At 37.7% G+C, this 27,762-nt stretch overlaps 1 protein-coding gene across 3 annotated transcripts in view; it reads right to left on the bottom strand.

The window, feature by feature from the left end:
- The window catches only part of ICA1 (islet cell autoantigen 1), a 74,900-nt gene that overhangs the window by 10,717 nt on the left and 36,421 nt on the right, over positions 1 to 27,762 (bottom strand). The window contains exons 7-12 of one of the 3 annotated variants that reach the window (XM_082044458.1): positions 15,510 to 15,635; positions 15,228 to 15,326; positions 7,415 to 7,509; positions 5,344 to 5,393; positions 1,724 to 1,786; positions 1,576 to 1,617 (exon numbers count right to left, since the gene is read on the bottom strand). In XM_082044458.1, coding sequence (XP_081900584.1) covers positions 1,576 to 1,617; positions 1,724 to 1,786; positions 5,344 to 5,393; positions 7,415 to 7,509; positions 15,228 to 15,326; positions 15,510 to 15,635 — 475 coding nt within the window. The remainder of the gene's footprint in view (positions 1 to 1,575; positions 1,618 to 1,723; positions 1,787 to 5,343; positions 5,394 to 7,414; positions 7,510 to 15,227; positions 15,327 to 15,509; positions 15,636 to 27,762) is intronic. The other 2 variants (XM_082044459.1, XM_082044460.1) reach the window with 2 other exon arrangements.

The raw sequence follows: 27,762 nt of genomic DNA, 5'->3' as shown, positions 1-27,762 counted from the left end.
TCAAATGTCCATGACAAAAACCCCCAAACCAAACTCCCAATAAAACACTGAAAAAACAATGTCAGTATCCTCTTTTTTGTAGTTGTGTGAACAAGTCCCTAGCAATGCTCATATTCCTTTGCAAACATGCCTAATTTTTCTAGTATTTAAAAAAAAATGGAAACACAGGATAAAGACTTCCTTCCGGAACATACATAAAAGTGTACCTCTAACTGTACTGCTGAACTTAAAATAATATAACATTCATTAGCCTAAAGCTAGCTAGTCTATAAAATTAGGGTAAATGGCTGATACTGTAACATTAACATCACCATCTTTATCTGACGTAACCACCCCACAACTGCTTTCATATTGATTTAACTATTTGACTAAAGGAAAAAAAAAATAGGTTTCTGACATAGCTAAACCTGTATGACCAATAATTGTATGCATTCTCTGTATCTGCACTAAGAAGGTCCAACAAGGATTGAACCTGTGTAAGGGGAAAACCAAAAAAGAAATGTCCATTATCAGACATGCACTGACTGCTTTTATTAACCACAGAAAAGAAGTCATCACTACCTTATCTATCCACAGATTAGGGCTGCTTCTGCACAGGCAGCTGAGGAACTTTCCCTGTTTCTGCCTTAATGAGCGATTCCCCCACAGAGCAAGAGATGGCCTGTGGCAAATCTAAAGTCGAGGTGTTTGCAAACACTCCCTTCCTTACCCACCACGAAGGCAGTGCCTTAAATACCCCAAATTACACTCTCAGTCTGACCGAGTAAACCGCACAAAGGGATTTTTTTTCTTTGCTGCTTTGCTACTGGCTTTTTGAGTTGCCACAGTTGTTTTTGTTGTTGTTGAGGTTGTTTAACTAGTTCTCCATAAATGAGTGAAGAGCAAATGACAAACTATTACTACTGCCTATGAAAACTTAATATAAAACTTTTGGCCCAACCTTTAGTATGTTATGTGCTAAAACAGAACCCTTTAGAAAAACACAGCATGTCCCTTTGAGTTGCAACTGGTCTAACAAAAGCATAAGAGCAGAGCCTGAAATGAAAGATTGCTTTCTCATGCGTATATGAGAACAGCACAGCAGATTTAATTAATTCTCTGGCTGAAAGAAGACACCAGTTCTTCTATTTTTTTTAAGATGACTAAATCATTTGTTTCTGCTGCATACATTTTTGATATAAAACCTTGTGGCTACTAGCATATTGCTAAGGGTTGATACGACAAGTGAAGAACTAAAAGAAAAGTTTGTGAACTGTCATAGGAAGGGTAAGGTTTACAGTGGGACTTACCTCAGTGGGGCAAATGCAATATAGTCTAGTATAGCTAACCTTGAATCACCTGTTACAAAGTGTCTTATCCCCATAAAATTTACTTCATAACATGAGGAATAGTGCCTCTGCATATGGATGAAGTTGAGTTTCCTTTAACACTGTTTAAATACTGCACATGAATAATTTCATTCAGAAATAGATCAAACTTTCAGATTCTGAAAACAATTAACATCTACGATGAAAATTATACTTGGTGCTTGTAATTGAAAAGCACATGAAACAGACATGCACAAACGTTTCATACCACTTCCTGCAGGTTGCAGGTCTAATAAGTCATCTATGGCACCTAAAAGAAAAAAAAAGAAAGAAGAAAAGCAATGAAGGAAGATCTGCAGTATTGTACTTCAGTCAGCACGAACACATCTAAAGGTAGTTTTCTTAAGTTTCTTCACCTGAGTTCTGCTTGTGGTTACAATTTCCTTGTAACGTGGATACGACATCCTTGCCATCATCAGCTGTAATCAAGATTCATAAACATGTCAAATTGCGCTTGGCACAAGACCATGCTTATAAACAATGTCACTGTAAGATCAACATGCAAGGGTTGTTGGTATTCATGTTTCTAATGAACCTGGCCACAATGGAGGAAAGACCCCAGATTCAAGCATTTCTAAGAAGTGAAGCAAATTTCTGAATAATAACCTGGGGCGGAGTGGGGACCACCTGCCACACTAGCCCTTCCTCAGGCTGAGTGCACCCAACTGAGGCAACTGCAGGAATGAGGCAGGTGTCTGCCATCCTCCAGAGGCAGAGACACTTCCTTTAGGAGCTTGTGTTTACACAGGCCAGGAGAGAGCACAAAAGTGCTCTCATCACTCTTAAAAGGATCTCATCACTTCCTAAATCACCTTTCTTGACAATGTTCTTCCTCATGACACCAACTCTGTGAATGGGGAAAAGAAACTGCCTTCCCTCAAAGCAGCCCAGGTTAGGATGTAAGTAACAGCACCACCTCTCCTGCAGGGAAATACATGGGCTAGGACCAGTAGGAGGGAAAATCTATAGCTGAGCATTATAGGTAAGGTGCCCCAACTATAACTACCTGAACAAGTTTCTTAGGTTGGACAGGGAGTCAAACAATCATCTAGATTCCATCTATCAGTGAAGAGAAAGACACCTCCCTCAGGTGATTAATCACATTTAAGATACGTAGTAAAACAGGAGGGATGAGTTATCTCCTGAACATGCCTTTCGTTCCCCATTAAATCTTGAAGAAATCTAGCTCCTATACAGCTAAGTCAGTAGCTCTAGGGGTGAATGAAGGAGTTGGTCATAGTATTGCCAGAATTGGAAAGTAGATCTGCTGGAAGCCTCAAGGTTGAGGCTGCAATAGAGACAAAAGAATCTCTATAGAGGAATAAAACTTGACAGCCAAACCCTTTCAGGCAAAACTTCAAGGTGTGTTCAGAACTAAATGAAGCAGAACAGTTGCTTACTGTTTTAATCATATTATTTTAACAAGGCTTTGCCTAGCACAATGGCATGGAAATGTGCCACCAGCAATATAAACAGCTGGACATCTAAGGACCTAAGATCACTTCTGATTACACTCTACATAGATGTACACAGGAGAGGCATAGACATGCATGGACAAATATACACGAATGCTTCCTTACTAGGACAATGCACAAAGCTGGAGGGGAAAAACCCAACCCTAAACTGATTGTCAAGAGAAAAAAAATAAGAAAGAGAAGTTTATAAAAGATGGGATATGGACGGCCACAATTCCATAATGAATAAAGCACAACTGTTGCTGATAGCCTGCCTTGGTTCAGTGGTAAACATGATGGAGCTAATCTTAAAAACACCCATAGTACTTTAAAGGAAAACACAGAGCAAATGATAAAAAGCTGTAAGCTATGAAGTAGTAGTTGTTGAAGAGGAAAGCTAAGAAGAAACACAGTTCCATCACTAGTAGTGCTACATCTGTATTAACTTTAGTCTGTACAGAGTACTTAAAAAAAACCAACCTGAGCAATGGCACAGACTCCCTAGTGTATGGAAATGGAAAAATCTAGCATAGTAGGTAGAGTATTCTAAAATACTTCAGTTCCTCTTAGGGGCGATGGAGAAAGAGACAGAACAAGGTTTTTATGTTATGGACAATGGAGAAATATTTTACAGCCCATAAGTAACTGAGATTCTAGAAAACATCTGCTAAGAAAATATAAGTCATATTTTGTATCCAAGAACTGTAAAATATCTCATCAAAAAGTTGATTGATCTAATTAATTGCAAAATGGGTGAAACTTCAAAACACTGGAAAAGTCCTAACATCTTGTCATTATTACAAAAACCACCCAAACAAAACCAATAATTAACAGGATGACTCAAGTAATTGTAGTTAACTATGGGCTGGTAGCTTAACATTACTTGTAGGCAAAACATTAACTGAATCCTACTCAATATGGGATTTAGCAAAAGAAAACATGCATAATAAACACTCCTGTAATAAAAGGTGTTTTCATGGAAAGCAGACCAAGTTTAAAAAATCCAACTAATTTCGTTCTTCAATAAAACTATGAGCTTTCTTTGGTAAAGATATCTGTTTGGAAACAACCTGACTTTGCATAGCCTTCCAGCTAAAAAGTTACCACTGCATAATATCTGTAATGAACATATAGAATGTATTAGGAGCATGACAACTAACAGATGTCAAAACCCAGTTGTTAGGAGAAATAATTGCAAAGCAGAAGTGTTTCTAGTTTAGATCTAAAAGGTTTTGTGTTATATCCATTGCTATTCAATGGCTTTAGCAGTCATCTGGAAGTAAACACAAAATCACTCTAGAAAAAATGTGCAAACAACTAACAGACTATTAGAGGTGGTTGTTCAGGCCAGTCATTCAGTTTCTGTAGTCAGAGCTGGGAGAATTTAACACAACTAAGTCATATCTCTTGGAATAAGAACTATAAGCCATGCTGCAGAAAGGAAGAATGAGTCCTGGAAAGCTGTGACCAAAAGGAACTGACTCTTTATAAACAAAAAAATCAAATATGAGCTTTTAACTTGATGTTGCAGCAAAATGAGACATCCTTCTTGGATATAGAAACAGGAATGTGATTTTACCTTCTAGAAACATGACGGGTGAGACCAACATCAGAAACATCTTGTACAGTCATATATTCACATTTTAAAAGGGGTGTTGGAAAGCAGAATGGAAGCAAAAACTTAAAAACCACAGGACTAGAGAAGATGTCTTCAAGACATAAATATGGTTAGTCTATTGAAATGAAGATGTGAGAGGTATCTTGATTTTAATGCACCTTCATGGAGGATAAAAGACTAGCTATTAAAGGGATTCTCCATTGATTCAGCAGAAAAAGGTATATTTATAAGTCAAGGCATTATTTAGGCTGGAAGGACCTCTGGGGGTTATCTTGGCCAAGCCCCTTGTCAGAGGAGAGCGAGCTATAAAGTCAGATCAGGTTTCCCAGGGATGTGTCCTGTCAAGTCTTGAAGATCTCCGAGGATGAAGATTCCACAGCCCCTCTGGGCACTTTTTTTAGCACTTTGCTACCCTCACCATAAACACTTTCTTTCCTAGTATGTAATCAGAATTTCCCTTCCTGTCACTTGTGTCCATTGCTTCCCATCCTTGCACTGTGAACCTCTACTTGGAGCTTGACTTTGGCTAGCTTTTAGGCAGAAGTTCCACTAAATTCATCAGGTTTTCAACAGAGTACACATTTAACCACTGGAATGAACTAGCCAGCTGAGTGCCATACTTTCCTTGTCTCGACACCTACTAATCTGTTGATCCTTTCCTTGAGGACATGCCCAATGTCAGAACTGCGCTCTGGAAGACAAGCTATTAGACCTGAGAGTAACTGAATGAAATACAGTGGGATACAATATATAAGAGATTAGGTTTAACAGATCTTCCTGGCCTTAAATTTTATGCATTTGTAGGGATTTGCTGGGTGAAGGTGAACATATATGAAATAAACAAAAACGAAAGCCCCCATGCATTACAGCACTTATGAAGTTACGATAACATGAAATAAAATACCTGAATAGTTTGATTCCTTGGAATGACTCTCCTCATCTAATGAAATCAACCTTAATTTGAAAGAATAAGAAAAAATTGAGAAAATAATTCCAAGGCTGTAGAATAAGAATTCATTTTTATGTTTTTGGTCACATCATTACAGAATCATATCAATAACAAATAAACAGTAATTCATATGGACTCTTGTGTTTGCTATATATGCTGGTTTGTTGTTAACTTTCATAGTTTCACTGGCAGAAGTCTGTTGAACACCAAAATTAGATTGAACATCAGCTATCAAAACCCACTACTCTTCTTTTTAATCTAATGAAAAGTATAGTGTATTTCGCTTTTCCAGATTTGCTTTTTCATAACTATCCTGAAGGAGGTACACGTGTTCAAAAAAAAACCCAAACCAAACAAACAAAACCACCAAACCACTTTGCATTTCTCTTTCTAACAGCAATGAATTAAAAATCAACAGTCAGGTGAGTTTTGTCCCACATCAGCAGATTAAAACAAACAAACAAAAAAATCTCCAACAAATCAGCAGTGTTGATGAAAAAGCTGTGATTTACATGCAATTCTTATACAAAGGCAATCTCTTCAATGAAGAATATACAGTAAGTGCTATTATTTTGTGTGTAGTCATTCAAACAGTAGGGAATGAAGCAGCCAAGGCTGATGTGGTGGTGCAAAGGACTGTGTAGGCACATCCCTCCTCTCCTCTAGTGACAGGATAGGAGGAGCCACCTCCCCTGCTCTTGAGGATATCTTATGGGGAGCAGAGGAAAATTAGATGTAGGCCAAACTCAAGTATAATGAATGTTTATTGTGAATGGAAAGTTCATGAGGTTTTTAAAGGCTTTGTTTTGTGTTTTCTTCTAGAATCTTAGATGTTTGTTTATGGTTTGTTTTAGGCAGCAAAATGGTAACATATTTTTACCCCTCAGTTTTATGACATCAAGGGAAAAGATGATCCCTAAATAAAAACAAGTACAACCATGATATGGCATCTGATGCATTTGCTGGTGTGTGCCAATGCACACATCTTGCATGAATCATGCATTCATTCTAGAATTCTATATTCAACATTGAGGAAAACAATTGTTTATGAAATTCTTTATTATTGTCACATGGGAAGCAGCAGATTCAAAGAACTGCTGTGGAAAGAACAACCTGGCAAATGGCACTTGGCCGCATCTTTTCTAATCTGAACAACACCAAACCTGACCAATTTATAAACTGATCTTGGTTAGTAGTTCTGAATCTAGACAAGTAAAAGGACTGGAAAACTGAACTCTCTGAAAACCCATTATTATAAATGGCTGAGCAAAATCCACTGATTATCAGTCAAGCTGTTCTCTGCTTTTTGACAACTGATCCTTTGCTGGGTGCTTCATTTAACCAGGGGTAGCCAAAACAACAGGTGGCAGCAGGATTATATCAACATTGCATCTCCTCGCAACTGAATCCTGATGGTCCCGTTGCGGGGGGATCACATCTCATTCTCCTCTTCGTCTCTCCCCATAGCAGCCCATTCATAAGTCTCTCTCACCTCAGAGCTACAGGTAACTCAAACCTTGATAGCATCAGCTCACTTTGATGTACTTTTTGCTAAGTACCTCCTGCTTCATTGGATTACTAACCAATGCTGGATACATTACAAAAACTAATCGCTGCTCAAAGCAATCAGGAATCCATATCCTATTCCCAGGTGAAAGGAGATGCTGCTGAAGGGAGAAATACAATGCTCGTACATCTTCTCCCATGTGTAGTTGCTTACCATTTCTTTTACTAAAGAAAAAATGAACCAAAAGCTGAAAAATAAAGAGAAGGCTAGGAAAGATGAAAAACATATAAAGGTTTAATGGGTCTTATTAAAGCCCTTAATTTCACCATAAAGTTTATTAGTTTTCATGTACACATTACAGAATTTCAGGAATTCTTGTATTAAGCTTAATATTAGCTAGTGTGATCAGAATAGCTGTGTCTATATTTCCATTTATAAATGTTTGGTGACTTTAGCAACCAGAAAGCAGATTATAGCCCAAAATACTTCTTATTTTAATATATAAGCCATGTGACTTACTGACTCTCTTGATCTTGTATTGTTTTGGTGCTCTCAATCTGCATGTCCTCCTTTCCTGCTTTTTCTGTTAGCTTATTCACAGGATCTTGTAAGCTCTAGATCATAACGATAATACAAACAAAGAGAAAAGCCAAAATAGATTCAGGGAAGAAAAAATTGTGTCATTTAAAGCCAAACCAGACTATAGAACCAACATAAATCAAGCAAGAATGTTTCTGAACCGTATGAAAACTATACTTGACTCAAATGAGCACAATAAAAGATGTTAGAAGTTACTCATTCAAATTAAGTCACAAAAACACACTTTACAAGATGGTGACTCTTGGCTACTCATATTCTGTTTCCAGTATTTCTAAGTAAAACCATCTATACCATGTGCAAAGCAGGCACTAAAAGTATGTTTCTTTGCTATTTTGGGGGTTTGCTTTTTTTTTTTTTTTCCTAAAAAAAAAAAAAAAAGCTGAGAAAATTCATTCTTTACATCTGTTCCTCATATACTACTTCTTTACTTCTTCATTCTATTTTTTTTTTTTCATGAGACAAGTATTCATACAACCTTGGCAACTGCCATGTAGTGGGAAGGTACTACTTGTATCTTGAATTTGAAAATGAGGCTTACAAAACCCAACTCTCCCTTTACAATTTGAATGACCATGGTGTAAAAGAACAATGTACAGTTTCATGGTCAGCATTTTTATAACCAAAATTTGGACGTGTGAACAAGACAACACATAAAGCATTATATAATGACTCTTTGAGATTACAGAAGTGAAAAATATGCTACTGGTTGTCCCTGTTATGCATTAATTACGGTTTCTGTATGAAAAGTTAAATAACTGAAGATAGTAATTAAATAATCACAGATGTTAGCAATGTGAATATTTGGCTCTATCAAATGGCTTTGCTAGTTAGGTGAAATCATGTTCCTATTCCCAAAGTCCAACCCCGTTTCTGAAAAGTAAAACCATGTTTCATGTGAGTAGTCCTGACCACTTCTAAATAAGTTTATTTATGTCCCACTGATATTCATAGTGGTGCATCTCATCCACCTTTTCCCTCATCCCCTAGAAAGCTGATGTTAAAATGAATAAGCCACTTTTTGCACAAAACATAAGTTTTAACAAAATGGTAGTATGTTTCATCAGAAAGTAAAACAAAGAAAAAAAACATGGCAGCTAAGTCCACCTCATCTATTGAATAAAAGTTAAGAGTCCTCCCCCATCTGTTACATGAAAAGCATTCCCAGGTGTGTCACAGGCCTTGTTTGCACTGCCCTGTTATCCAGGACAGATGAGTCCCCAGAAGGGGCATTCCAGTTTGTGCTTGCCTCAGTACTTGTCTGAATGAGCAAATGCACACTTTAGTGCAGGGATGTCCAACTCATTTTCACCAGGGGCCACATCGGCCTTCAAAGGGCCAAATATAATTTTAGGACTGTATAAATGTAGCTAAAATTACCTTTGGCCCTTTGAAGGCAACCGCGAGGCTGATGTGGCCCCTGGTGAAAAGGAGTTGAACACACCTGCAATAGGGTTTTAGAAACCCAACTAACGGTTGCATTTTTTTCCCTCTCACTAAATTAATTCTTCTATTGAATTCAACAGATTAATTTGTCATAAGCACCTAGGGCATTGCAGACATTATGTGTCAAAAGATGAGGGATCACAAAAGCCTCAATAATAAACAGAGGAATTACAGAAGTTTATCCTATTCTGTGGTTGCCACTTTTTTGGAAACTGCAACAGCACTCCCTAGAACCATTTGTAAGTCTAGCTCTTGGATGCTGAGTAATGGACACTAGCCATCTCAGCTAGATCACCTCTGAATTAACGTTACTCTTTAACTGCATTTGTACCAGGCATTGATTTGATTGCACTCCTTGTATGATTAAAATTAATGGGAATTATTCTATTGACTCCAAGAAGACCGGGAGGAGAGTTCAAAAACATAAGAATATGCAATATACTTGCAGAAAAGTGCAGTGCAGAAAAAGACAGCAGAGCTTTGCCTTACAGGGACTGTTACTGCTCCGGTACTTGAACCATCTTGGTCACCTTCACAGCAGGGCACACAGCCCACCGTAATCAGGAGGCGATGGTGCCATAGTTGTGGTGTCCTGCCTACCACTAAGTAAAGCAGCAGAGAGCCTGCCCCAAGGAGGATGCAGCCATTTTGGACAATAAATAGAACTACTTTAAGTACTGCCTAATCACACAGGTTAAACAAAATTATCAGAAGTAAAATCTTCTGCATCTTCACCAAGAAAAATACAAAGAAATCAGCATCCTTCTTTAAGGAACTACATTTTATGATGCTTCCTCCATGAATTTTTCAGAAAATCTGTATTTAAAAGACTGCGATCAAACTATGAAAACAGCATATAGAAATGGAGTTCACAAGTCCCTCGGGAAGGAGAAAGCATAATAATAATGGCAGTTACTATTTCCAGTATTAGAAAAATAAGTATTGTTCGAAATACAGTTTCAGTTTCAATGGACATGTTGATAAAAATTATTAAAATTCACCAGCTACATTTTAATGCAATAATTCAATTTAGCAATTTTATTTAGACAATATCCCTCCAATTCAGATAACAAAGAATTAAAATATGTTCTTGTCTCCTGCCTCTCTCTCCTGCACATTCCAATGTGCATTATGAACTATCTGTCTAAAAAGATTTTAAAAATATCTATAGAACAGGTATGAAGTAAAACTGAAGGTTAAAAAGCCATTGTAAACTGTTTTCTAAACAAGAACCCATGGTAACGTTATCACTATTGTCAGCATGTGTAGAAATGAAACTCTGATATTCTGTTAATTGTTCCAGGTTACATCACAAGCCCGGAAGAAGTCCCATCATCTAGAAAGCGTAGTGATTAAACCAGGTTACAAAGACACAGATTGAGATCAGACAAAAGCAAGCACACTCCAGCTGGGTGTATGAAGCATCCCTGACCTTGTTCACTCAGAGCAGACAAATGTGTAACTTCACAGCACTTGTCTGGTTGATCGTGTGGACTCACAAGGACTTTGTTGCGAGCTACACCAGCATGTGACTGCAGGCAGGATCCTCTCACATTTAGAAAGCTTTCTTCCTAGCTTCATTATTTCTCTTTCAGTAAATAAATCAGGGTAAGACCATCAACACTAGTAGAGCAAGTTTGCCATCATTCACTCGCCCTATCTTGTCTGTCTCTACAACCAAAAGTCACCCTGTGATATTTTGATTGCTCCCAGTACTCAGACTAAATACCCGAGGCTGACAAGGGGTTCCTCCACCACGGAGCTAATCCTGGCTCAAGCTCAGGCACCGTTCCTAGGCTGACTGCTACTCACTCACAAAATTCCTTCACCCACACCTGGGCTGCTTTCAAGTCAAGCCAAGGTCATCTGGACTGCATACAAAACCTGTCCTCTGCAGTTAAATCACTGGAGCGTTGACAATGCGCTCTGCTCGCCCAAAGTTCCCCTCAGGTGCCTTGAACAACTTATACGCTTCCTTTCGACTAAGAACGGATAGAAGCAACAGAGCCAAGGGCAGCTCCAGCAGCCAGCGGTACATCCCAGCACATCATGACACATATGGACAAGTAAGTTTCATTTTGGGGGGAGAGCTGAAAGTGAAGAGGAAAAGCAGGTAGTCTCATTATTTGCTCATGGAGATTCATTAAAAAAAAAAAATCAAACCAACAAAGTCCCCAAAACCCCCTGTAGACAGAAATGTATACACAGTCTTGCCTATGAGTGAAGTCATACTGCAACAAACAGGAGCAAGAAAGGATAACAGACTACAACAGAGGTCAGCAGAAGGCAAAAGTGTTTGGACAGAGTTCTCAAACCACGTAAGCAGAACAGGCAGCAACATTTCACTTTGCAAAGAAATAAAGAGATGCACTGAGATTTATGCCTTTTGACTCTCCTGTGAGGGCTATTATTATTTCTAGGCTCATGTGAAGTCTTCAGGACAGCATTAAATGTAAAAAATACAACAAAATATTCATTAACTAAGGCAAATAAATGGTGACAGAAATTTGAAAGAGGTATAATTCATGAAAAGTAGTCCCTGTAATAAATTTTAATTCATTTGATATATGGTAGTTTCAAGACAATGAAATCTTAAAGGCTTTACCAAAACAGCAGCCCATCATCTTTAATATTACAGCAATGGATACAGTAACAAATACTTTTACATCATGATACATAGAGTTGTTAGCACATTAATAATCATCTTTCATCAAGCATAAAACTCACAGTTAGGAAATACAGCTGAAATAGCACAATTGTACTACTCTCAGCATATACCCTGAAGCAAAGAAAACAAATGGGCTGCTTTTCATTAAGGGAGTTTGGCAAACATCTCTAAAGACAATGTTTTCCTTCCAGAAACAATCCCGAGAGGCGTTTAAGAGTCTCTTTCCTGAGGTAAACCTGTTATATTAATATATTCATACTACAAAATACAAATAGTAATTTTCCAGTACATAGCACCTAATTTTTCAGTAAAACAATCTACATCTAAGTCCAATACTAACAGTTTTTTTTTTTAAACCTTGTTTTAAAATAAAATGCTAATCCTACACACATATATGCTTAGCTTAATTCCAAAGGATCACTTGTATGAGCAAAATTAAGCTGCTAGTATCAGAACTGGAATCATAAGAAACAAAAATTATTTGCAAGCATCAAATTCAAAATTGTCTTTGAGAAAAGATCCCTTTTAAGATACAAGACAGAAAAAAATATTCTAAAAGAGGTAATGGCGGATTAAGTGTAGAAATGAGCAACATTGAAATATGTTATGTACGTTTTAAGCAGTTATATATTCTGATGGTATATTTTTAATGCATAAAGTCAACAGCAGGCACGACATCCTCATTGGGTACATTTTACATCAGAAATTTCTCCATCAGAAACTACACTTACCCCACAGCAGGTATAACCATTTATTATACTTCATAAAAAATAATACCATGTAATTTCAATGTAGAATTAGTTTGTAGCTCCTTCTTAATATATAGTTACTCTGGCGCGAACGCATGATATGACTGGTAGGGATCAGTTCCCTAACTGTGAACATCTATTGTTATTCCACATCCCAGTCTAGCAGAGGAGACAGGGGCTCAGGGGAGTCCCACACCCTTCAGAAATGACAGAAGTGAGGTGATGTACGTGGCAGCAGACACCTCTTCTCTTAGGCAACAGAATCTCACCTGATGCAATCACCAGATTGTGCTTTAATCTCTTTAGCAATCATTTAATGTAAACAAACAGAAACTACTGATTGGGGGGAAGAGAGATCATGGAGGAGCTTGAGCTTCAGTATAGAAAATAATCCCACACTCTGTCAAGACCAAAAGTAAAAGGCAGCAATATAGTCTTATCCCCAAGCAGCTGTTTTCTGAAAGCACAGACTTCCATGAAATTCTGTAGTATAAAACTGCCTCCTGGTTAGCATCATTTCTCAGCACACATATCACTGCAGGAACAGGAAGTTGCATCTTTTCAGCACAGGAGGCCAGCAACAGAAATGGTTGAGATTCTCATAACAAAGTTAGGCTGCATCCTAAATGCACTACAATATTCACAACCACTTTTACAGTTACTTTATGCTTCAAGGGAGAGCTTTTTACACATGTGAACTCAATACAGATTGCATTTCTTCATCATAGATACCCAACCTAACTTCAAATTTAGATCATACTGAAAGGACAAAGTGGAAAAGACAAGCATCCCCAAATCTCTGTCATCCTCCAGAAGTACCTCCAAAGTTTGTTCACACTCCAGAACAGGTGCATTTTCTGTACAAATTTCTCTCCAAGGTGTCTAAATGTTACTCTGCATTTTTAAACAACATGTCTTGTTCAAATAATAACATTTTTAGATATAAAAGAGAATGAAAAATAAATACTCAACAACAACATTGCCTACCTACACAAATTAGACTGAAATTGGTTTGTATCAAAGCAGAGAGAAAAGTTATGGGAAATTATGAGGAAAACAGCTCACCAGAATGGTAGCCAGGCTCCTGAGCAGGACGCTGGCCGTGTTAACCCTGAGCTGCGAACTAGACAGTGCTGCAACAGGAGGCAATGCTGGGGAAATATAAGGGATTTTCTTTTCTGATTTGGAGTTTAATGCGTGAGTCTGTAGGCAGTTACTAGCAATGTCGAGATAACTATGCCCATTTGCCTCTTGCTGAAATCAAATCTGGCCATAAACTCTGGCTAAATCCCATCTTCCATGATGTGAGCTATGCAATAAAAAGGCTTAGAGTAATGTTAACGTCACAGCAGATGAGAACTTTGGCAAGACAGGATTCTGCAGAGACTGGGTGAGATGAAACAGTTTATGAGCTTTCTTTTTCTCCCCTGGTAAGGAGAGACTGAGCTTGAAATTTGCTTGTTTGGTCTATTGTGATGTTTCAAGCTGCAGGAGTAACAGTCTACACAAGCTCATTGTGTACTTCCAAGTTCAGAAACTCCTCTGTCCCAATCCACATTTTAAAAAACAACTTTAAATATATATAGCATAGTCATGTATGGAAAAGTTTGGTAGTCTAGGCTGAGTTAAACCTTATGCCTTCAGGTGCTGCTTTTCCAGGAGTTCTGGGGTAGCCACAGGCTATATAGCACAGCACAGCACAGCTTCCACTTCTATATGTCACAGGCACAAGTGTTTCATGGATTCAGGCTATGGCTTGTAACTGTTCTCAAACTGGGTTGTCTCCCCAAGAAAACAGTGGCTTTGCCACAAGCTGTTGGTTCCTCCCTTTCCTCCTGCTGGTAACCCTTCCACCAGACCTCCTCCAGACAAATGTCATTTTTCTCCCATGCAAACAGGATCACATAGTTATTACATTGTAGAATATAACTACAGGACAAAATATCTGTGGGCATAACTGGAAAGTTAATTATTTTTCCACTGTTTCTCATTCCTCTCCTGGACCTCAAATTGCAATGGGCAAAGCAACTTCTTATGCAGTGAAAGGCAGGACCAGGAAAATACACAATGCTGAGTGCTTATTTTTATGTACCTGGCTAAACTTCGAACTTTATCAGTTTTTTACAGTATATTATTATAACATAATATATTAATTATATAACATATTATTTATTTATTTACAATTATTTAATATTTTAATTACTAAAATAAATATAAATATTAATATTTATAATTAATAATAATTATTAATAAAATATATAATATAATAATTATTATATTGATAGTATAATATAATAATCAGTATATTACACATAATCCATATTCAAAGATGACAAAGGATAAGCAAATACCACTAGTCAAGCAAAATAGTGCTTCCCACAGCAGTTAAGGGGTCTTAAGTCTCGAGTACTTCAAAAGAGGTGTGGGAGCCCTGAGCATCCATGTACTCATATCCAGTCCTATAAGTTCTTCTTGAAGAATGTGAGTTTTTAAAAACAGATGCAACAGCAAAGTAGTATTAATTCACTTATGGGATTTTGGAGGGCAACATAAATCCCTAATTCTGCTGGGTTTCATGATTCTCCAGGAACAAACACAATCCCAGTCAGCACTTAAACACATACTTAAGCGCAGCCCTGAATAATGTCTTTGTTTGAAAAAGGTCCCTTAGCCACTGTGCTCTACATGCGGTGTTTGATCCTACAAGCCTGAAGTGCATTTAACAGAAAACCAGTATTTAAATGAAAAGACAGTACAGGGATAAAACTGTCAGACAATATACAGACAAAATACGAATGCATGCTTTCTACATCCTTGCATGGTCTTTTATTTTTTATCACTGGGCAAATGATCATATCTGTGTGTTCCTTACCTTTAACATAGTGAATTCATATGGCTGATAACCTTTGAAACTTTCATGGATGGCTGCCATCGTGTGCGAAGTTTTTTCCCAAAAATGAAGAAGTGTTGTCTGTAAGGCAGAATAAAATTTCAGTGCAATGTTAGCTTTAACACCAATCTGCTGTGTTCACATCTCCCCTCCAAACTAGTTATATATTCTGACAATTGAATACCATGATGGTAGCCTTGTGGAAAAAAAAACATACATTAACAGGAAATCTTTCTTGTGGAGGTCAACTTTTTCTTTAGATACCTGATATGTTGTTAACACATTGGAAAGGAGGTTGCATCTGCTCGCTCCCAAAAGGTCCACTTTTTGGCAGACATCAGTCTTCAGTTTGTCAAAGTTGAGTTTTGCATGTCGCACTTGAGCTTGAACCTTCAAACAAAGGGATAACGGTTCATGTAGAGATTATTTTTCCTCCATTTTTCTACCCCGGCTTCACGAAAGAGCAAACTAATACATTTTTTTAGGGAAATCTGGCAACGAAACAGATTCAATTACATTTTATACAAAACTTCATTATAGCATCAAACCCACTGAAATTAAAATACGGCAGGCTGATATATGCTAAAATATGGTTCTTACTACCTTCTATGTTACTATTTTTCTAAAATATTCAGTGAAGAAATTTTGTTTTCTAACTCTTGTTTATAAGATGGATATTAGTACTAAAGAGAAGATAATAATTGGAAAACATTCTCAGAGAATCCTAGAATGTCCTGAGTTGGAAGGGATCCACAAAGATCATCAAGTCCAACTCCTGTCCCTGCATAGGACATCCCCACCGTTCACACCATGTGTCTGAGGGCGTTGTCCAGTCTCTTCTTGAACACTGTCAGGCTTGGGGCTGTGATACCTCCCTGGGGAGCCTGTTCCAGTGCTCCACCACCCTCTGGGTGAAGACCCTTTTCCCAATATTCAACCTAAATCTCCTCTGGCACATCTTCCTGCCATTCTCTCAGGTTCTATTGTTGGTTGCCTGCCCCTCCTCCTCCCCTTGTGAGGAAGCTGTAGATCATGATGAGGTCTCCCCTCAGTCTCCTCCAGGCTGGACAAACACAATGACTTTAGCTGCTCCTCATATGGTTTCCCGTCCAAACCCTTCACCAACTTCATGGCCCTCTTCTGGACACTTTCCAGTAGCTTTATATCCTTTTTTATACAAATACCAGTCCAAAGACTGACCAAACAATTTGGAATTAAAAGTTTACTACAAAATACACAGGCGCACAGGCAAAGACATCTCCATGTACCTATAGTAGGAAACAAATTATACTAACTTTAAAGTCAATCTGCAAGTCTTTTTGACACTATAGTACTTCAATAACTTTGCTATAAAAATTTCCTCGCTAAAGTTTTCCTACTAAAATGGAGTGTTTTTCCTCTTTATTGCTGTAAGAAAAATATCAAGGGCTCCTTTTCTTAGGAGCAAATAATTTCAGTTTCAAAGGGTTGTACTTTTTCAAATTATTCTTCTATCATCTGTCAAGTATTTACAAGACACTGCCTGTTACACAGGCCGCACGTGTTTGACAACAATACTGGTGTTGTCGTAATCAGCTATCAGGGGGGAAAGTTGACGTAGGCATTTTCTACCCAGGATCTCCCACCTTTATGACAGCTTTGTACACTACCCTAATACTGTATGAAAAAACCAAATTTGTTTATAACAAAATTTGTATACAAAATTTAGATTTCTCCAAGAAAATGGGAAACAATCAAACCACAAAACATGATTATTTTCCTATAACTCTTTCACAGTTACAAATAAAATATTTACCCAAAAAAACCCTTCATAGTGGAAAAACCACACTGAATGCAAATTAAATAAACTTCCTTTCCTTTACTTGCCTAACTCAGAGAGTAAACTGATTTTGTTCAGAATACGTAGACTCAATCAAACAAGATCTGACAAACTTGTATGCTTCTGATTTTCAGAAGTGAATCCAGAACCTTGCAGCAAGTGCCTGTGCTCCTTGTGTGGTAAGGACAGATACATACCCCATAATGCAAATGAAAACGTTAGCATTACCACATTTCTATCTGATTTTCCGAAACTCAGAATATGAGACTTCCAACTAGGTAGAAAACCAGCAAAAATTCTGCATCACAAATTTACCAGATGACTTATTTGCACAAATTGTGAGACTCTTGGGTTGCTGGATGTGTGGCAACTTTTTTTTTCACTGATCAGATCGGCTCTGCATAAGTAATATAATAGGGTGCCACATATCATAGGCTTGATATGTTTATAATGAAGAAACTACCATAATTCAAAATTCCTGATAAGTGCAGTGTCTCACAGTTGAGATTTTAATTGTAGAGAAAATGATGCGTAGAAAAAAATTACTTTTTTTTCTTTTAAAATAAAGAAACAGCTTTGTGGTTAGTGTTTTCATTTAAAGGGAAACTCTTCCAGGATAACTCCACATATTACACCCAGCAATACATGAACAAATCCTGAGTTCTGGTAATAGCAGGTAGATCTCAAACTACTAACCTGATCCAGTGCTCTAACCACAAGACTACAACATCTTACTGATGACTTGCATTGTTGTTGCATACTGAAGAATCTCAGACCAAAGAGGGGTGTCCAGAGCTGGAAGAGTTCTTGGGTAGTTAGGAGTTATTTTCTTGAGGTGGAGACAAATATGAACTCTCTGAGAAAGGAGGAAATTTCTGCCGTGGCTTCCATTCCTTCGGCAAACAAGACAAACGCTAAGCCATGATATAAAAAGCAAGGATCAGCTACTGCCAAGTACGGTAATTTTTGAAAAGCCTATGCAGTCGAAAGTTCACTGGCATGAGCTGAGGCTGCCTCTTGGTTTGGGATCCTCGAGGGACTCTTACTTCTTTTAGCTTGTGCCTGGCAGAAGCCTGAGCGAAGCATCACGCCATCCATCCCAGCAGTCCCATCCCACACACAACTGTCCAGATCAAACAGCGGGTGGGTAAAGAGCCTATAGGCCTCCAAAATTTAGCATCAACAGAAGAGGATGGGAGCAGTGGCAGAAGCAGTGGGGAAGCTTTATCCCATGCTGGATAACACACCTTTGTCCTGCGTTAGCTCCTCAAATCCTTTATTTGCTTTAGCTGTGAGTGACTGAGAGCACAGATTTACAACTTCAGTCTAAAAAGAAGACTTGTGAAGAAAATCATGGGTCTGTGCAAAAAGGAACTTGTAACTGAAATCCAAACATGAGATTACCTACACTCTTCAACAGCAAGAATTGCTACAACAGAAAGGTATTTAAGCAAGAGATGTTGTAGGACTTAGGAAAACCTAGTGAGACTTGAGACTAAATTCTGATCTCAGTTACAACCACGAAAATCCAGAGAAATTCAACTGATGTCAGTAGAAATGTGTTAAATATAAAGCTATATTTTACAATGGTTCATCTGAGATCAGAATGCCTTTCCTATTCAGTATATCATAGTACTGGTGAAAGCACAAGAAAAACAGCTGTGGCTTTGTAGACTGATAGTCCAAGTGAGAAAAGAATGTTAGTTCTGGGTAATATAAATACTCTGTCAGAGATGGTCAGCCACAAGAAAAAAGTACTACCAAATGTAATTATTAATTTCTACAACTGCAAGTCTGCACAAGGACTTTATAGAACAGACTGGGATTTGGGTCTACTTCATGTCTCCAAGTCCTTGAAAGAAAAAATCCAGAAACCAAAAAATCTGTAAAGTTTGAATTGTAATCTTCCTGCATACAGTCTCTGGGGATATTCAGTAAGAAACAATGTCAGCATTTATTTTAACTGAACATGTAACTAGCATCCCTTTTAAAAGCTAAAGGATTCATGAGGAAAAAGAGGTGATCAACAACACGATGTGGAATAAAAACCCATATGTTTGACACAATCATACAGATGATTCAAAATGCTTAATGCTGTGTTACCAAATGCCGCACATTTCTCTTGCCAACCAGGGAAGATACAATACTATGAGAACTATTAAATTAAGGATGCTTTTAGGTTTTTTGATATACTGAATGTTTATTGAGCAGCTGTACTCTCCATTTTGCAGCAGCAGTGCGGGACATCTGAGAAAGAACACCGCAGACTACATCAGCATGACCTTTTGCATTTTGTGTGTGTCAATAAATACATTTTCAATTCAAATTATTGTTAGACATCTTTTAAGGTTACTTGTGGCTTCAGGAATTAGGTATAAAACCTTAGTGCTTACAAAGCATAATCTGCTTAATACTACACAAGTTATCAGAATGAACTTTGGTTTTCTACTCAAGGGAAAGCTGATGTAATACATACTAATCTTCTCCTTTCTCTGCAATTACTCTCTAAGACATGAGAAACAGGACCTCATTGTGGTCTCAGTCCTGCAAATTTTTATTCATGTATTTAACTTAATTAAAGCTGAACACATAAAATTTCTTCAAAATCCCCATCTGGAATGTGTCAGGATTTTACTGACTGTAAAAGAACTGCACCGATCCAAGCACAACTTGGACATTTTACAATGAAAGAGCTCCTAAGCATCTGAAGCAGTAGGTGCTGGCCATGAGGTTTATGCTGTACAAGAAAATCTTATGGTACTACTGACATAAAAAACCTCAACATTATTACTCTCCATCATTTTCTTTTTCTAAGCAGCAACCTGGAGCAAACTCCTTTTAATTCCTCAATGCAAATATCTAAGTACAACACATAAAGAAGAGAGTGTTTTAAAGACAGCACATAAGGAAAACAAATTTGTAAAGCAATATCTTATTAAATCAATCACTTGTTAAGGTATAAGATGCCACATAAAACTGAAATAATTTTAAAATACTAAAATAAATAAGTAAATAAATAGTTAAATTGTAAACCCTGGGGACTTGAAAGTTAGACTCTCGTATGCTTGATGGCAAGGGCAAATATTTGCTAACACAGGTTCCTAAACCTATATTCAAAAAGAGAAGTCTCACTCTTCAGGAGTGCTAACATTAAAAAAAAGTTCAGACCCAGTTAAAAAACCCCTGTTTGGTGTGTTCAGTTACTAAGGTACGGATTTGTCGTGTACTTTCAAGGAATCTTTATGTCCTCTACAGTACTACCGTGTTATTTCTTTCTTTTAGTCTATAGTAACATGCAAAATTTATTCTCAGTAGTAGCCCAGTTTCAGGGACAATTCAGCTAGTGAAGCATCATCTCCAAAATGAACCTATGTCAGATAAATGCATTAACTCATTTTACATATAGTATATTTTTGTCTCAGCATTTCCAGCATAAAAGCAGAAACAGATGCTTTCAGTCTAATTTGTCACCCAACCTCTCACTTACTCGATCTGAAAAGCATGCACAGCGTGTGTATGGGCTGGAAGGAGGGAGGTAAGTAAATCAAGAGAGAAAAAAGCCTGGAATATAGGAAACCTTCATGTTGGGGGCTCTGGGTAAGCTCTACCAGTAGATGGAATCAGCACAAATCTCTCCATTAAATAAGTGTAGCACCTTCTGGCATACCTGATTATTGTAAAGACTGCATGAAAATTAAATGCAAACTGAAATGGGCTATAGTTTGAGGACAAAGTATTTGGTGTATAGTGTATCTCACAACATTTCTGCATGTAGCACAGAAAGCATAAGGAACTAGATTCTCAGCTCCCACAAAATTACAGTAACTTCATAGCTTGAGTGGTGTTATGACAAGTAACAGCCATTACACGAGTGTATATAAGCACTTACTGTTTTTTTTCCTTTCCTTTTTTTTTATTTTTTTTTTTAAATTTCAATATTGATGCTGGGTAGTCTGAGAACAGAAAAAGTTATGTTTTATACAAAATAATGCCTGTAATGAAACTATCCCATGTGCCACATAAGGACTTCCAAAGCCTTGCACAGTACGAAACCTGATTTCAGTGCGCCTTAGTATGTTCTACATTTTGCAGACTCTGCTTTGACTCAACTGTTCCCTTGAGTTGGAATAATATTTATTGCATGCATTAATATCCACTCCATCAACTTGAAGGAATGACACATAAAAGCAAGGGTTGAAGAAGAGGTAGCATACTTCTGATCATCTGCTTCAGCCCTGGTTACTAACATCTTCATTTATGATATGATGAGAAACACTGATAAAAATTAGTTTTAGGAGATGAAATGTATAAAGTGAGAAATGCCTAGCTAAAAAGGAAAACTACTTGGACAGAATAAAAGATCCAAATAATATCTCTTAGTTCTGAAGCTGAGCAGATGCACATCAGATTCGTTCAAGAAATGAACTGTTCTTGAAAGAGATATGAATTTAGATAACCTAAAGCACATAATGAGTTCCAATTATACATTACTTAAATTTGCAATTTTGGACTCAATTATGATCATCTGGGCTTGTGCACGTATCCCCATGCACCTCATCCTATTAAGCTCAACTAAGCATATTTGCAGTCATGCTGCCATTCATATAAAGGACTTAACTGCTATTGTATGTCTACTTGTTTCGCTCTTGAAAGCAACACAAGTATCATCTGCCTTCCTGCCACAAAACAACAACCCATGTGCCAGCTTTGAAAGTGAAGTTCTTTCTGTGTAAGGGGGGAAAAAACGACAGGTTTTCCATTTCTCTAGTGGCTGAAACATTCATGTAGAGGAAGAAACTAAATATGCAACTGAAACAAAGTGATAACCAAGATAATCTAATGAAATCAATACCTATTCCAATATTTGCAAATATCTACTAGCAAATTGCCTGCCATAATTACCCAGGGATTTTAGATTTAATTGAAACATCTAATTTACCTATTCAGATTTCCTTACTGGAGGCTGCAGCACATTCATGACAGTCCTGGGACTGAGCATAAGCAATAGAGCAAGAGTGCTAGACGTACAGCAAAGGAAAAAAGAGGAAAAAAAAGAAAGAAAAAAACAATGAAAGAACCACTGCAGAAGCAATGCTATACTGTTCCATAACAGAATGTAGAGAAATGCAGCTTAATATGGATTTGTCTAGCAGTAGCGGTATTTCACTGTATTTACTGGGACCAAGAATTATCATGTTTCTTGGCTAAACAACTCCATCTGAAATGTTAATTTTCTACAAACAGAATGATCATAAAGCCATAATACATTAGTATGTTTTTATTGTTTAGTCGCAGTATTTTTTGTTTCTAGTCAGAACAATCAAATCTCCCCATATTTAAAACATGTCCTGCTCTCCTTATACTATGATGAAGCTGTCTAGAGGAAAGCACTAGTAGAAAGTCACATTATAACTGAAATGTTATTCCCCCAAATGTGGCAATTTTTATACAAACTTCATCATTTACACTGGCTACACTTTAGCTGTTTTCACAATCCTACCCTATTTGAATTTGCATGATAGAATCATTCTTATGCTTAGTTTTCCTACTCAAAAAATAAGATTATTTAGTTAAAACCAGGATTTTTCATTCACCTCTGCAATCCGAACGGGAGACAAAATAACAGCTGTAATAGTTTTAATTCATACACAACAATAATAGCCTCTGATGATAATTCATATTTTTGTTTGAATATGTGATTATTCCCTTTTATTTCAACAGTATTGCTCATTATTATTTAGCATTAGTATTACCGCAGCCCCTGAAGGTTTTCATGAGACTGGGTCTCATTGTCCTCGACACCAAAAAGTGGTGAATACATTACAGGTCTGCCCTAGAGTGATGGAATAGTTGAGCACAAGCCCAAGTGTTTGAAAGACAGGGGTCTAAATTAGGACTCCACTAGGAAAACAAGCCCCTACCGGGTAACTACAGGGGTGAGCAACTCCTGGCCCCGGGATAGTGGAGTCTATCCCACCAGAACATTGACATTAGAGCAGCCCGTTGTTTTGTTTGCAAAATAAAACAACTAAAGATCACTGTCTTGTAAACATGACCTTGAACAGCCTGCACCATCCTCTCATCTGTGTGGCACAGCTCTCCTAAACCTCCACTGCACTACACACACACATAGGTCTGCTACAACCTTCTTTACTGCAACATCTACCAGCTAAAAAGAGCTGCCACTGGCTGTCTGGAAATAACACATTGAAGCAAACTTCAGCCTTCAGCTGCGCTCCTGAACTGAGAATTTGGAGAGTTTGAAGGTTTTTTTCCTCCTTATACTGATTTATAATAAAAATATAAACTTATCCTGACTGCTAGGATGACAAAATTGAATTTTTCTACATAAAATTCCAAGTTTTGTGGGGGGCTTCTTTTGTGATTTCTCATGAGTAAGACTGTAGGATTTTAAACTGCTATCTCCCTTTTCCTTCTGTCTTCCTCAGGAAGGGCTAATAAAGATGCCATAGACAGGAGAATATTTGTGTACCAGGCAAGGGAAGGATTATATGACAGAACTACATTTCACGTGGACACTTCACACTGATATATGATAGCTTTGACACAGCACACAGCTCTAAAATAGTGTGTAGCATGCAACTGATAATACAACAGAATTTCTCAAGTCCATGAAATTAATAGTAGAATGGTTTTTATGTTCTATTCCCATCTGTGCCTGTAATGGTGTATTATGCTATAGAATAACTGGGGGCTTAATTATTTTTTCATCAGGAGACTGATCATACTCTGAGAGCTCTTAATTCTGCCTCTAACATGCCCTGCTGCCCTGAGGCACTGAATAAATTATAATTTCAAAAATAAAAATTAGCAGCTTTTTAAGAAGCTGTCTTGAAGGAACTTTGCACAGTTGCATTACTTAGAGCCAAAACTCTATGTATATACATTGAAATATATATATGTATATTTATCTTTAGAGTATCATCTCAGAGAATGGAAAAGAACAACCTGAAAATGTTTTAAGGTTAGATGATAATGTTCTGTTCTTTAAATCTATTAGTAATTACAACTTTTAAAACCTTATCCACCTAGAAAACAATGTAAACAGTTAATAGGGAAACCTTAGTATATTTGTGTTGGATTAAGTTTTCACAATTTTAAAAACATATCAGATGACATCAGATTTAGTTGAACTACTACTACTACTTTTTAAAAGTATTGAAATTTGTTATACTCTTTAAAATAAAACCATTCTGTGATTCTGTGATATTTTCTCTGATTCTGTGATTTGCCACATGTACTAATACAGCATGGCCCACTTCAGCTGTTTTTTGAGGAGACCTATTATTATTCTTATAGTCATCTTCAAAATTGTGGTCACTGTTTTGGCTCAGTTTTTGCCAGTTATTTGTCCCTGTGCACAGCAGGATTCCTGACCTCTTGGTCATTCATACCTGATCCAGCTTCAGGAAGCTCTGCAGGTTTTCTAGACAAGCGTTCCTAGACAGTTGACACGTATCTGGCTAGAGAGTTTAAGGCTAGAACAAATCAGCAGATTAACATCACAAAATATTGCCTCTGTCTTCCAGAGAGACACACTAGGTGTGCCTAGTTCAGGTGTTGACATCTACATTGTTACTCTGTGATCTGTTTTAGTGGGTGGAGATGAGGCCAACACAAAAAACTGAGACCAGAGTTTGGACCCTAAAAGAGTCCATTTCTCTCCACTGGACTATAAAGGGAACTGTTGTTGCTTAGTTTAAGTGGAGACATCTACACAGCAGATGTGTGAAGTTAGGTTTGATAATTCCTAACCTAAGTGACATCCAGGAAAAAAAACCAAAACACTTTTATTGCTAATAATAACTGCAAGTATTTAAATATGTGCCTTATTTACAATTTGAATTAATCTAGCATAAACTTCCAAGCCCTGATTCTTGATAAACTCCTGATGAGTAGATTAAGGAGCCTCACCAACTTACATACAATGGTCAAGCCAACTCTTGATCTTCTCTTTTTAAATGAGAGAGATTGACTTAGAAACAGCTCATCTTAAGTAATTTCCTCTAGTCCTCAAATTACATCTTACACTTTTTGGTACTCTGCCACTCAATTTTTTCAAGCCAGAGGTGTGGACTGTGATCTGTGCTCACCAAACTGTATTGAGAGACTCCTGCCACTGGCTGGCAGCTCAGCTACATCTTTACAGATGGTCCTCACAAAAACTGTTGCAGAAACCTTCCAAAAGTTGCAGAGCTGCAGTTAGCAATTTGCTGTCCAGGGGGGAAAAAGAATTAAATATACAAAAGAGATAAAATTGTGATTAAATATACAAATGACCTCCTTAATCTAGAACTCCAGATATACACTGTCATGTTGTTTGTTATCTCCAGTGACTGGAGATGTGGCCATTGTGCTCAGGACACAAACATATCCCAGATGAACTACTGCTTCCATACTCTGTTCTCTTCTTTGACCACAGAGCCTCATGCTTTTCTTTTCTCCTGCCTGTGTCACTTTGTCCTAATTTCCAGCCCTGTCCTTATCCTCTCAGTACTTTGAGTCAGATGCCTTTTTCATCCTAGTGTGAAATCCATGTCTGTGGTCCTGCGACAAGCAGAATGTCATGATAAAGAGTGAAGTGTGTAATGAGCATTGCTGTATTTTTTTTTCTTTAACAGCAATATAAAAACATAAGGTTAGAAAATATGTTATTAGGTATACTGAGTTAACTACTGCTATTTTTAAATCCCAATGGAGGATTGTTTTCTAAAAGATATTATACAAATATCATATTTACCAAACAGCCAGGTCATGGACATGCACCATGACTCCTTTGTGGATTTTATTATGAAATTTGTTCTTTGTATCACATTTATGCCACATTTCCCTCTTAAGTTTTCCAGTATTTGGCCTGTAAAAATTTTACTGCCTTGAGCCTGTTGGCTCACACGCCCCGTAACTCCAACCTGGCAGTAATGAGTAAGCCATGGTCAAAACTGATTACTTCATAACCACTGACAGTCAGCAGATGTGAGCAATTCACTGACCTCTGTGAGGATATAAGGTTATGGCTGGCTTGAATATTCTTCCTTTTTTTCCCCTCCAAAAAACAAAGGTTGGTTGTACAATCTTCTGATACATTCAGTGATGGCTATCACAGAAATGGAATATTCCATCTCTCCTTTATGCAAACACATACACATTTATTGTACTCCTTTCTCTCTTTCTTTTTCTCCTACTGCCTCACTTCCTCCCAGCCCTATGTTTATTCCTGCTGTTTTATAATGTACCTTTTCCAACTCTCCTGTGTCTCCTTAGGGATGGGGAAAAATGAGAACCTCCTCGCACATTATGCATGTGATTCCATAAATATTATACAGTGACATGAAGATTTTTTTTTTCCCCCGCTCTGTATTTTTCGTCTACCGAAAGCCAAGTTATATCAGTTCAGGCTTAGCAATGTTCAGATTAGCAGTTCAGATCAGTTCGGGCTTAGCAATAGGGACAAAAAAGCAGGAGAGACTTAAATGTCTGATCAAAGGTGCAAATTAGTTTATGTGAAAAGAATGATAGATTAGGACGTTCCAGAGGAGAAAAAAAAAAGAAATTACTAAGGAGTATGGTTGGAAGTCCATCATACCACACATACAAAATCTGTAAAAGACCAGACTTCGGCCAACACAGGAACTAGAGGGCATTATACCAAATTAGTTGTTCAAACTCACCACAAGGACAGCAAATCGTTGTACAACATCTGTGACAGCAGGACACCTCTCGGACCACTGCGATTTGCTGTGATGGCCAGAATTTACATTGGTTCAAAAAGCAACTGGACAATTTTATAGAAAAAACCCCAAGCAGATGTCTCCACTGGTCGCAGTACTACAAGAAAATACCACTGTCTATTCGCTCTATGCGGCTCCCCGGTTGCGAGCACTAGTCACCAACGAAGACAGATGATGGAAAGACAGTGGATTTTTGTTTGAACTAATATATCTGTCCTCAAGAATAAGGTAACCCTGAGGCAAGCTTGTAGGTCAAGGTGGGTTTGTGAGCTTGTTATGCTGGATTCAGACGGGCTCAGTGACTTCTCATGGTGGGAGAACTCTCTGTTCTGCGGTCTAAGGCAACACAGACACTTCAAATGAATTTTTCCAACAAGGTAGTAATCTCTTTAATATCTGTGTAACAGCAGATTTTCCATTAACAAAATTCAAACGCACATCAAGTTATATAATTTTATAACTCTAAGAGTGCTCAGTTTCAATGGCCAGGGTGTATTCAAACACTGCTTACACCCAAACATGTTTAAATAACAGAAAGTACGTACAAAGGCTTCAGGTATTGTAATCGTGTGACAGCATGTAAGATTTGCTTTCACACAGGCTCATTTGGAGAGGGGGCAAGGGGCAATTTTGAGATGCTCCAACATTTCCACAGTTATAACTGCAGTGCAGAGAAACACTCAGTTCTCCGTACTTTATTTTCATAAAACTTTGTACCCCCTTGTAGAGAAGTCTACATATATATTAAGACCTGGGGTTTGAATTTTGGAAATGGATTGCCAAAACCTACAGAATCTGCCTGGACAGGCCTAGTTTATCTTCCAGCATCCACTGCCCAAGCACACAGGTAACACTCCTCTCATTCAAGTCCTAAAGGGTTGTCTGCTGAGTGAAACTTACTTGTGATATTTAGGAGGGGAGTGGTTCACTGAACAGTGTTATTATCTAC

The sequence above is a fragment of the Streptopelia decaocto genome (genome assembly GCF_964273445.1).
Source record: "Streptopelia decaocto genome assembly, chromosome: 2".
Taxonomy (NCBI): domain Eukaryota; kingdom Metazoa; phylum Chordata; class Aves; order Columbiformes; family Columbidae; genus Streptopelia; species Streptopelia decaocto.
This window is presented reverse-complemented; position numbering and strand designations above follow the sequence as displayed.